The sequence below is a fragment of the Triplophysa rosa genome, linkage group LG15, assembly GCF_024868665.1.
Source record: "Triplophysa rosa linkage group LG15, Trosa_1v2, whole genome shotgun sequence".
Classification (NCBI taxonomy): Eukaryota; Metazoa; Chordata; class Actinopteri; order Cypriniformes; family Nemacheilidae; genus Triplophysa; species Triplophysa rosa.
The window spans coordinates 6,080,794-6,093,654 of NC_079904.1; the positions used below are offsets into that span (position 1 = coordinate 6,080,794).

Here is a 12,861-nt window from a genome sequence, read left to right on the forward strand (position 1 = left end):
AGATATGCGTGTGAACAGACTAAAATGCATGTCTGACGGTGAATGCGTGAGACTTGAGAGCCCTGTAACATGAATAGAGTTTAGCGGGCTGTGCGTCAGTAATAACGGTCCGTGGGGAAACGCAGTGCTCCGTGTGTACTGTAGTTAAATGGATTAAACGAGGCTTCGAGGCAACAAAAATTGCCTCGATGATTTTTTGTATTCGAATAACTCGAGTTACTCGAGGAATCGTTTCAGCCCTAAAGTCTGCATTAGCGAGTGAAGGTAAGGGGGTGCCAAATCAGTGGTGGTCTTGTAGGCCAGGAGCAGAGTCTTGAATTTGATTCGAGCGACTATAGGGAGCCAATGTAACTTAATGAAGAGAGACGTGAGAGGAGTGACGTGTGCTCTCTTCGGTTCATTGAAGACCACTCTTGCCGCTGCATTCTGGATCATCTGTAGAGGTTTGGTAGTGCAAGCTGGAAGTCCAGCCAGTAGCGCATTGCAGTAGTCCAGTCTGGACAGAACAAGAGCCTGGACTAGGACTTGCGTAGCATGCTCGGATAGGAAAGGTCTAATTTTCTATTATTGTAGAAGATGAATCTATAGGACCGGGTGGTGCTGGCAACCTGATCAGTGAAGTTAAGCTGATCGTCGATCACCACTCCCAGGTTTCTGGCCGTTCTGGAATATGTCATAATAGTTTGAAAAATAGTATGCAAAGGTGCTATGCCATTTCCAATGCTTTTTGCATTTTGTCAATTTCTGTGAATGCAATTTAGCTAGATGCTAACAGTTACATAAAAACACCAACAGTCTCTTTAAAGTGTCCGTCACTCAGACAGTTTCTGCATATCTCATGTTAATCTTGAGTACTAACAGAAGAGTATCGCACCCTTCAAATATCCGTAGAGACTTTAGTTTGATCACATTTATAAAAGACAGATACAGCTGTACGATTTTTTCCTGATAACATATGAGGTGTGCGGGGGGATGGGGGGCAGAACTAAAGCACGTGCACACCCATTGCCAACCAAACACAGACATATGACTCAGTTTCACTTATTGTTGAGGTTCATGTCCGGCATCTTTTAGCACTGGGACCGCACCATCTATCGGTTTCAAACGATCTCCAAATCCAGCATTATATCCACCATTTATATAACATTCCTCACCAAAATGCAGTGAACAAACAAACACAGCTGAACTTCGCGAACGGAGTGCTCTCTCACTCTCTCTCTCTCTTGCTCCAGCTGGTTGACGTGTTCGCATGCTCCTTCTCCCACTCTCTTTGGTTAACGCGTGGGGGTGCTCTTTCATCTGGCTCTCGCGGGTTGATGCGTGGGCGCACTCTTTCATCTGGCTCTCGCAGGTTGACGTGTCTTTTCCGGGAGAATTGTCCAATAATGGACTAAGAATAGTTGTTACGATACAGATTTTCATGTTCGAGAAAAACTTTCCGAAACCTATACGAACGCTGGGGGAGTGTATCGAGCACAGAAATACTACGTCATACATCCAAGTTGACCATGTCAAGCATGAGAAGACGGCACGTTTAACATTGTAAAGAAGTCAGAATGCATGACACACCGTTGCACATCCCTTTTAAGGGAAGTCATCCTAATAAATTGGCCATATTAGCATCTTATCATGTTGTATGGGAAAAGGCCAAACTCTTAAAAATCACTAGCTAATATCAGAATAAAACATTTCCTAACATTAAGTAAACAATACATTTAGTTTCTTAAGCTAATTTGCTCTAAAAAGGGCAAGTGCTTCACAACACTCAGTACAGAGCTCCTCCTCCAGAGAATCATTCATCTTTAACGATTGGCTCGTTTTATTGGAAGGTGGGACTTTAGACAGGTTGTGCATTGCATTTTTCCTCATTCGTAGTGATAGAACTGGAACGTCTTTTTAATATTTACAGTCTTTGAGAGTATGCAAAAAAAGAATGTAAAGACACTGTAAATGTATGAACTTTAATTAGTGATGGGAAAAGTTTGTGGTTAAGTTACAAATTGGGACACAGTCATTGGTTTAGCAATGTTATTGTAGTCATTGGAATTGCATGACTTGATTTATTTTTCACAGTTGTGGTTTTGGTGTAGCAGTATGTTACATACAGTCCACATACATACAGTATTTGTCATCTGGCGAGGTTATGTTTGTGGTTAATCCTGCTTTTTTGCTCAATGTTGCTAAACTTAAAAAGCATGAAGTGAGTAAATGTCTGCCCCTCAGCAAATGTGTGATGATGCAGAGATGCCAAACTTGTGTGAAATGTGCATCCAGGAGATACAGGAAGGTTTTGTCCATATGCTCAATGTCTCCTGAAAGCACTGAATGATGAACAAGATCTTTGTAACAAATGTTGGAGTTGATCCAGCCATTACAATTCATGATGTGGTCAAAAGCTTACTGATTGTACTAATTGTGTTCCCTTTTCATAGACAGAAATAGAAACATATGATGGACTTGTAGGTCTCTGCTGGTTTCCTTGCTTCATTTGCTCCCTCTCTTCTGTCTCTTTCCCCTTTCTCTCTCTTTGTCTTGTGTTCTTTCCCTTTGCACTTTTGCCGCTTCTCCCCTCCTGTCCTCTCATACCACCCATGCAGCGTTTGAAAGCACCCTATACACGCCCCTACCTCCCGAATACAATAAGACCACTTCCTCGTCACCTGCGTCTCCTTCCACACTCAGCTACCCAACACAATCCGCCTCCACGGCCACCCCTCCCACCCCTCCCCTGCGTCATTCGGCATCCAGATTCGCCACTTCGCTAGGCTCCGCCTTCCACCCTGTCCTGCCTCATTACGCCACCGTCCCTCGCAGGCAACCCGCCCCACCCACGCCACCACCCCCAGCCCCACCTCCACCAGTTCCCGCCTCCAAATCTGCAGTTTGGATGGCCAGTAATTTCATGCCCCTACCGCCCTCTCCTCCAGTCATGATTAGCAGTCCACCCGGCAAGGCCACGGGCCCTCGCCCAGTTATCGCCATTCCCGCCCCCAGTCCGCTTTCCCAGAAACCCCCCTCACCCATCATGGCGCCCAACGGGCCACCTTCCTCGCTTCACTTCCACACCTCATCTCCAGTCTCGGGTCAGCCTTTCTCATCGCCGCCAACGCCACCCCCTCCGCCCCCCCTGTACTCGCCCTCGCCCACCATGCCCCATGTGTCGTGTCCCTCACCCCAGCCTGCTGTTGTCCCTTCTCCTTCCACAGCCTTCCCTGCCTCTGCTGAGCACTCTGTAAACTCTGGGTTGGGAGACTCCTGCTCCTCTGCTCCAGAGCTGCCTGCTGATTTCCCCAGCCAGCCGGGTAAGGCCTCTTCTGTGTCGCTTCACCTCCACTAACCCACTAACTGGGGTTCGAGGAGGGGGCCTGCCGCGTTGAGCTGGGTGCCGTGCGAGGCTTGTGGCTGCAATTGGCTTTCGACTATTGTTTTGCTTGTTGGCTTAATGTAAAGGTCCACGAAGCATCTGGAAATGAGCCGTTCTATGTTGAATGTCTACATCAGTCTGATAGCACCGATGATCATTGGTTTGACGGATGCCTGTAATTGTGCGGCATGGCATGAAGAACATCCCCACTGTCACTCTTGTGGACTTTGATTTGAGTTGTTTTCATTGCTTTTAGTTTTCATCAGAGACAGTTTATTCCATTGTTAAAGATGTTTTAGATGTTAACATGTACAAGTACTGTTGTGGTACAGTAAACTTTACATGGGACATCCACGAACACTACACACTCCTTGGTTATTTTTCATGTTCACACTTTTGTTTTATGAAACATCCTCAGAAGAGGCAGTTTATAATGTTGAAATGAAAGATCAGAACAAAACGAAAAATAAATTGACCATGTGTTTTATTTTTGATGAGGTCATCAAAGACAGACCGTTGTGCTGAATAAAGAGAGCATCGTGGAAGGTCAGATAAACAGCACTGAAATAAGATCACCTCTCCTGAATTATTTATAGAAGAGGTTTAAGACTTCACATTTTATATGCATGATGCACTTTGACATTGAGCTAAATTCTACACACTAATATGATTAACTTTGCATTTGCAGACGTGCATGGCACAGATATGACAACTTCAGCTGTTTACTGTATGTCCAAAACTAGTCTAAATGTTTGCTTGAGAACATGTCAAGATGAGTTTAATTTAAAGCAAATGTAGGTTTATTTATTATGTTTTTGTAGTTTAATGGAAGCAAACTGTAGTCTCAATTATTAAATCTCTACATTTTTTAATTCACAGATTTGTACATGTTTACCCATATAAACCATCAGTTTTTTTCTACATTGTCAGACACTGTTTATGGATGATTGTTTTATGTTTATATGTCTTGATGTCACCTGTCTTACTACAGAATGAGATTTGGATGACGATTATTCATTTAAGGGTTGTACCAAACATTGTAGTTTAAATACTGATTAATTAAAGGGATAGTTCACCCCAAAATTAAAATACTTTCATCATTTGAGTACCCTCATGTCTTTCCAAACCTGTAAGACTCAAAAGAAGATATTTTGAAAAATGTTGGTGACCAAACATCATTGACTTCCATGGCAAGGACAAAAAATAACTGAGACATTTCTCAAAATATCTTCTTTTGTGTTCCACAGAAGAAAGGAAGACTTTGGATTTGAATAACATGAGGGTAAATAAACAATGACAGAATTTTTATTTTTGGTTGAACTATCCCTTGAATAGGCTCCAAATATGGACAGACACTGACATCCATTTAACTCATTATGACTCATTTCACTGTGTCTTCATGTTTTACTATTGTAAATCATAAAAATATAAACCTTCACCTATTCTTTGTATAGAAGTTAAAGAGATGTGTTCTAACTATATTTTAATTCTTATTAATCCCACAGATTTAGTACAGGGGACGCCCACCCCTCCACCTCCCCCGCCCCTTCCTCCCGGCTCCACTGTGACTCCCACCACTGCCGGACCACCGCCGCCCCCTGGCCCCCCTCCTCCTCCCCCGCCACCGCTCCCTCCTACACTTACCCCGACAGGGCCTCCCCCACCTCCCGGACCACCACCCCCACCCTCAGGCCAGGCTCCACCACCAGCACCACCTCCCGCCCCACCCTTACCCTCGGGTCTGTTCACCCCCTCACCCACCACAGAAGAGAACAAGGCCCTGTCTGGGCTCGCAGCCGCCCTCGCTGGAGCCAAGCTACGGAAAGTTTCAAGGGTAAGACTAAGAGTTTAGAACCATCTCAATGCATCACATGATCCTTAAACTCGGCACAGTTGCATTAAAGTTCACCCTGATGTGAGTTACTACAGAGGATTCTTGAATGCCTTTGTGGACCCCGACGCCAGTTTTCTATTATCAGGCAATGATCTCTCATTATGTGACTTAAATCTATGAAACACATTATATTGGATTTCGGTGGGCTTTCATTTCTTGGAGTTTTATTCATACTTTTTTGTAGGTCAGACTAGAATTTGTTTTAAACTTTACAAAGATGGAATTTAAGAAGCCCTATATAATGTTGGTTGATATGCCTTGCATTCATTTTCTTCCAGTATTTCACTTGCATGACATTAAATCACAAAGAAACAAATGAAATGCATAACAAATCAGAAATGCCTGAATCATTTTCGAAACGTTCCTGTTTGTTACTGTAGCCTGATGAGCCACCGACTCCACCTTTGGTCGGCGTTGCGAGTTCTGGTGGTGCCAAGCCCGAGGCAGCCCGTGGGAACGGCCTTTTACCTGGAGGAGGCGGTCTAATGGAGGAAATGAGCGCCCTGCTGGCCAGGAGGTGAACTACACTGCGTGTGTCTGAGTAGCGTTCTGTGTGATTTGAGTAATCAAATATTCTGAAAAATGTTTATGCCTGTATTTAGCACTGTTGCCATGTAATTGGATTACACAAGGTCACAGTGATAGGAGTAGGGAGTAGTTTAGTCATAGAATTTGCTTGTTGTCAATAGCAATGGCAAGAAATGTAAGACTTTACTATTGATGTGATGCAGGAGAAGAATTGCAGAGAAGGGATCATCACCAGAGCCTGAGCAGAAAGCTGTGAGTTTACATCAGCTTTGTATTGTGATTAATACTGTACATATATTTATAATTGAATGATGTAGTTGATTATATGGTTCATGTGATGGATTGTTAAATGGATCATGCTTTTATTTTTCCAAAAGGAGGAGTTTGAGGCAACCATAACTCCGAAAGTGTCAGCCTGTAGCACACCAGGTAAGATTCAGATGAGTGAAGAAACGTGCATGCAGGGACACATGAAGATAAAAATCTGACCGGCTTTAGTTTTGCATTAGTTTTAGTTTAAAAAGAACTTAAAAGTCAGATCAGACTCAGTTTGAGAGTTTTCAAAGATTTTAAAAACCCTTATATACTGATAGTTACTATAGATTGTATTACATTTTCATCTTCAGTTTTGGAGAATTATATTTGACCTTATTCAAGTAAATAGGAGCTGGAATTGTACAGTATGCTTATTTTGAAAACAGCGGATTACTAAATAGCTGTCAGTTGAACTGACTTGTCTTGAGTCTGAGGGACTTTGATTGGGTTTAATAATGCTTACTTTTTTTCACAGACATGCCCAGAAAGCCTTGGGAGAGGACAAACACAATGAATGGTAGCAAATCGCCAGTCATCGGAAGGTAATCATTTGCACATCATTGTTTTCGATGCTTCACAGATTTCATTATGACTTTCTGAAGAAAACTTTCAGCTTCCGGGAGTCATTTGCAGGTCCTGGTCCACGCTAGTTTGAATTATCATTTGCCTTCGCTGCATTGCATCATGTGCTTGCGAGCCGGAGCCCACAGAATGGCATGTCAGAATGCAGACGGCCGGGCCCGTGCTTGACATGACTAAAGCCAAGAGCTGTGTTGCTTCTTACCAGTGCTTTACAAGCATTTTTTAAGGATTTGATTTCTTTTTGTTGAGTATATTCCACCATTTCAGTCATGTGCAAAAATGATTTGCACTGAGTTTTGACTGAAGCACATTTCAGTAGGGCTACACTTACACTACAGAGATAACTAATAGAAATATTTCATCGGCGTTAGTCATTCAGTATTTAGCAATGAAAATATCATGGATCCAAGCTGCAGACCTCTGACCGGTTAGTCTCTTTACTCTCACAGACGGGACGTACCATGGAGAAATCAGATGAGTACTGAAAAGTACTATGATTCCTTAAACAGGTATCAGAGACTAGTTTGAGAACTCTTTCTAGATTTGTTTGCTGAGAGTGTTCTGTAAATAAGATGAGGGCTGGTGCGATGATTGTCTACAATTCTTATTCCTTCCCGTACACAAACATTTTGCTGTTGCCAACAATATAATCACTGTAAAATTGTACAAATTAAGTCTTGGTTTATGAGTCCGTCAAAAGATCACAAGTTACTGTTGGTGTTTTTGTATCTCAATAGTAGAACATGGGACAGACAACTCGAAGATCGTGGGTTTGATTCCAAAGAAAAGCATGGTTTTGAAGTCACTTTGGATAAATGTGTCTGCCAGATGAATGTCAATGTCATTTCTGCTTTAAATCAGCAGTAACCCATTGGATATTATGATGAGTTTCAAAAATGCATCTGTTTTCAAAGAGAAAGTGGATCAAGCTCTTGAGTATAACCTCGTAATTTAATACCGCTCTTATAAAGTGAACTGAGACGTCAGGGTCTTGTGCTATCAGAGAGTAGGAACATTTGTCTAAGGTCGCTCTTGCCAATTCTTCCACCTGGTTTCATAGATAACTCTTTCCCCTCCCCGTGCAAATGTGCATATGTTTTAGCATTTTTTTATTCTGGAGAGAAAAATTATCCTGACGCCTACGAAATGGAAGAAGACTCATAGCATGACTCTATTCCAGGGATAACAACTTTAGCTTCCTAATTTGTTTCATAATGTTGTTATACGCCTAGCTTCTGCTTCCCTTTTTGGAAAAGGCAACCCGCTGTTCACAGCGTTCATTACTTATATGATGGCACAGATAAAGCGTCATTTCCTTTGTTTCCCACGTTCCACCCTATAGTGATTATTGTGTTGGCAACAGCTTCCCGTCTCGGCTTATTCAGCTCCAGACGAGCATGAGAGCGATAAAGCAGATGGATTGTGTGGTGTTATGTGTGAATGCATTTGAAGTGGAAGAAAAGAAAGAATCTTTGGTATCTCTGTTTGCTGTGGTTTGCGAACTTTTGAAAATGTTTTCTGACATTTAGACCTAGACTTAACAAATGTTGGTTTTGCAAAGAAATACCCCTTGTGCTTCTTTTCACATCACCCAAATGTACAGTATATGAACATGTGATATGTGTAGCTGGATATGCGTGTATCTATTTCAGTACAATGAATGCAGCTAAATACAAATGATTTAAGGAATACATAAACATTAATCGTTGTATTTCTGCATTTTACAAATTGAAATTGTGACTTTTTATTTGTTTTTTGCATTTGAAGTTTGTCTATGTGCATTATTATACGGTATGTTAATGCTGCGTATAAACACTAATATCTGTAAGTGTGTGACCAAACATCTGCCTTGCATCTTGATCTGCATACTGTTTGTTTCTGTGACTTGCTTCGCCTCACCCAATCTCTTCTTTTTAGACCAAGGTCTACACCAACTCCTACCGGATCCATAAGTGCCAATGGGGTGCCAACAGAAACTTTAGACTATGACAGATTGAAACAGGTACTTCTCAAATCAAGAAGGAACTAACTCAAATCGAAAGACACCTTTCAGTCTTTTCACTCTCAAGTGTAACAGGGATTTACTCAATTGCTTCCTCAACTTGTTGGTCAAATATTACTAAAACATGTGTTTAAATTAGGATAAAAATGCCTATTTTAACAAACATATTACATGGCTTCTAATGAAACAGAGAAATACTGGTTTAAAGTGCACAGTGTTGTGGGTGTGTCCAATTATAGTTCTCTCCACAATACCTCCCTTCTCTTCTATGAATGAGCCTGTTAGATATGAAAGGCTCATGCCGGAGACTTACTTATCTGAGGACACAGTTACTCAAGTGGCTCACACACTGTCAGTGGAGCATCTGTCTGTGGCGGTGAAGGGTTACTTACAGTAGCTACTGTATAATTATAGTGACATAGTGATGATGGTCAATTTCTTGACACACTAACACATCTGGTCATCTTGACAGAAATTTCCTTCCAGCTACCAAAACTAAGGGATATAATACTCACATTAACTATTATATCAAGTATTAATACACTATATTATATTATATATTGTATTGTATTGTGTTGTATCGTACTTGATAGTAATAGCTTGTATTAAGAGCTCGGGTCTTAATGAGTTTTGACTTCTCAAAGTGACGAAAATAGATTTCTAGTGCATCATGGTTACAGTTTGGAAAAAACGTTTTTTTTTTCTCCCTTTGATGCTATAACGGTATTACAAATAATATTTGAATTGTTGACATGTATTTAATTGCTTTTTAGGACATTCTAGAGGAGATGAGGAAGGAACTGTCAAAGCTGAAAGAAGAACTAATAGATGGTAACATTTCATTACATTGTATGGCCACAATATAAGATGCCAACTGAGCTTTGTAATACATCACAAACTTTACAGTCACCATGAAACGGAAGTATTATTTGTCTTGTTTTCCATATCGGGACGTATATCCAAATGAAACCGCTTCTCAAATGAGAAAAAAATGTAGGGCGGGACTTGATTTCATCCAGCGAGAACTGATTGGATCGTTGGAAGTTGGGCGTTGCTAAAAAATGGAAGCACATTTGAATTTGCAGTGCCTGAACGAGTCTCCGATAACCCTTCCTTGCACCCTTCCTTGTGACAGGAAGTAAAGAGAGGTCTTTCGAGACAGGGAGGAGGTTCACTTTTTATTAAAGATTATGAGGCACATGAATAAAAAAAAGTCATTTATAAACACACTACAATATTCAAAAAAAAAATAAGTTTTTCATTTCAGCTTCATGGTCATGGTGACAACAGTGCTACTAAACACTACCAGTCAACTGTTTGGACACATTTAGTTGAATTTGTGTTTTTCATGACTTAATGCTTAAATGCCAACAAGAATGTGGCAACATTTTTTTGCAAAACTGTCCTAAAATATATGGAGTTGGGCCACTGGAAAAGCATTAAAAAAAAGTTACAGATGTGGAAAGCCTGAATACAAGTAGAACCTGTTAAACTTGGTTAGGAGTGCTCATAATATGCAGTTTTACAGAGAAACTCTACTAACCACAGGGTGTCTCCTCTTCTCAAGATGCAAAATGATAAGAGTTATGATGCTTTCATTTGATATTTCATAGTTTTGCTCACTTCGCTGGTTTTCTAAAATGTGGAAAACACTATTGAAAGAATAAGTAGGTGTGTCTAAACTGTAAACTGTCAGCATGATATAATTCACAATTTCTTTCTCGTTTCTGTCTTGTCTTGTGCAGCAATCAGGGAGGAGTTGGGCAAGTCAAACTCTGCATAGGATGATGAGACGCATCTGTATTTTTACCCACGAGATCAGCTTCGGTTTAAGACATTATCTCAAAAGCAATGAAAATGGACAATTACAGTTTTAACCAGTGGTGATCACAATAACCATGTTATTCGGGAAGATCTGTTGAGGAAGTTTTGAGCGTGAGGTCACGGGGGTGCAAGGGGATGCCCAGATGCCTCGAAAGCAATGGCGTACTCCCAAAGCCCTGTTTTTTGGGGGGGTCAGGACACTTAAGGAAGCGATTGTCCATATGCAAAGGATGACTTTTACTGCGGAAGGCAATTCGGATGATGGACACAAACTATTACTGAACTACATACTGTATTAACCATCGAAGAGTGAAATTGTAAATCGAGCTGATGACATTCATTCTATGGCACATTGTTTAGCAAAGGGCAGGCTTTGTATTTTATGAATTCTTTAAACGGTGGTGATGATGATGATGATGAAGAAATGTTAATTCAGTTGGTCTTTATATAGAGCTGAATCTTGATCTCTGGCCAACCAAATGTGTATGGTGGTCTATTGCTGCAGGACTCTAAAGCTTGTCTTCCTACTATTTTAATCACAATATGTACATTAAAATAAGAAGAAAATAAACATTATACCCTCATTCAGTCAACCTGTTCTGATGTTCGCCAAGACCATATCAGGTAGCTTGGGATGATGAGTCTTCTGGTCGATGAGCCGCTGTTACACGTATACCTTCTTTGTCTCGTGTGTTCGCCGGGAAGATTACGAGGGACAATGCCTTTCTACTGTACATCATTGTAGCTCTTACCAAAATCCTCTCAGCCAATCAAATCGAAGGTTGACGCCAACGTCGACCGGACCGTATCTGTAGATAGTGCTAACCAGAAATACTATGAAACTTTTTACTCACCGTAGGCTCTTTCGTATTTCTTTCAATTTCAGTGCATGTCTTCTTATGAGCTGTAAGGGAAAAACGGTTGCCACGAAAATAATTTTAGTTCGTAAGCAATAAGTGTAGCATCTTTACTCGTTTTCCCATGTGTTTTTTCTTTAAGCCTATCCACTCTGCCCTCAAACCGTGGATGATGTTCTCCATATGCATACTCGTAGTGCATTTCGCAAAAGGACAACTCTTAGCCATAATAAATTTGCAGGGGTACGACATCCTATAATTTAGGATTTAAGGATGCAAAAGATCATGCATGGGAACTTATTCTGCTTCTTCTGGGCCAAGCAGCACATCAGAGACGAATACAGGTTTGTGGCATTAAGAATGGTTTGGATTTTTGTTTCTTTTTTTGTCCAATCATGTGTTGTTTATTTTTGCATTGACCTTTTCTGCACACTGGAGGGCGTTCGGCTCTGTAGAGGGGCTCTATCTTCCAACATGCTTTTGTTAGGGAACTTTTATTGGGAATGTGCTTTATAAGATGGATATCTTTGTAAAAACATGAAGTGTGATTATAGGCTATGTGAATTTTACGAAAAATCATTGAATTTATTCTCTCGGATCAAATCTCTCCCCAACCCATGGCATGGTTGCATCTGCTCACCTTTCAATCCTACGTAATTTCTTTTGTACTTCTTGTGCAGTTCACAACAAATCCTTTTTGCCATCACTGAAAATAATCTCTCAAGGAATCAGAGCGTTTGTATGGAGTGTTTACAGCATTGATTGCACTTTAAAAACCCATAGAAATTCAAATTATTATAATGCTGACAGGACAGCCGTCACTTTGTGGCTGGCAATATCACCAAAGCTAAACAGTGAGTTCATCTCTAGAACGTCACACTCTCCTGATCCACCCTTTGTTTTAACAACAAACAACTATGGTTGGTTGATCATTAGGTTAAACAGGCGTAATGTTTTGATCAGGGTTGATTCATTCCTGGATAAACCTGTTTGTGATCCTCATGGTTTGTGCCTTGTTCGGAAGTTGTATTTGATATGTCAGAAATGTAAAAGCGTATATATAGAGAGTATTATTTTAGGGCCTGCCATAACTTTGATTGTTTTGCATTTTCAGCGAGTTGCAAAGGAAGCTTTTATGATCTTGCATTCTCATTCTTCTGCGTCATTTTCCTTTGCAATTACGGTGTGGTTTGTGTTAAGGTTAAAACCATGTATGCTGGTGAGATGTGAGAAACTGATCTTTGTTGTGGTGGAAATCAGTTGATGATGTTATCAATTTTGAACGTGTTGTCGGCACCTTGGGACAGGTCATATTTAACTGAACTTCCTTAAAATGCAACTTTCAGTTTCTTTATCTTTCTATTTTATCGTCATGTTGTACCATACTGTTTTCATGTTCATTAGAAGTTTCTTACATGCTAACATTGTTTTGTTTGAGCAAATGAAATAAAAATTGCAATACATTGCTGTTTACATGGTTTATTTCTGTATGCAC

The 12,861-nt window shown here is 40.7% G+C and overlaps 1 protein-coding gene across 9 annotated transcripts in view; it reads left to right on the forward strand.

The window, feature by feature from the left end:
• enah (ENAH actin regulator) overlaps positions 1-12,830 on the forward strand; it is a 94,245-nt gene extending 81,415 nt beyond the window's left edge. For 7 of the 9 annotated variants that reach the window (XM_057352417.1, XM_057352416.1, XM_057352414.1 and 4 more), the window contains 9 exons: positions 2,598-3,302; positions 4,870-5,198; positions 5,639-5,775; positions 5,990-6,038; positions 6,164-6,215; positions 6,577-6,643; positions 8,601-8,685; positions 9,459-9,516; positions 10,431-12,830. In XM_057352417.1, coding sequence (XP_057208400.1) covers positions 2,598-3,302; positions 4,870-5,198; positions 5,639-5,775; positions 5,990-6,038; positions 6,164-6,215; positions 6,577-6,643; positions 8,601-8,685; positions 9,459-9,516; positions 10,431-10,468 — 1,520 coding nt within the window. In that variant the 3' untranslated portion in view covers positions 10,469-12,830. The remainder of the gene's footprint in view (positions 1-2,597; positions 3,303-4,869; positions 5,199-5,638; positions 5,776-5,989; positions 6,039-6,163; positions 6,216-6,576; positions 6,644-8,600; positions 8,686-9,458; positions 9,517-10,430) is intronic. The other 2 variants (XM_057352421.1, XM_057352422.1) reach the window with 2 other exon arrangements.
• Positions 12,831-12,861: the final 31 nt, after the last annotated feature.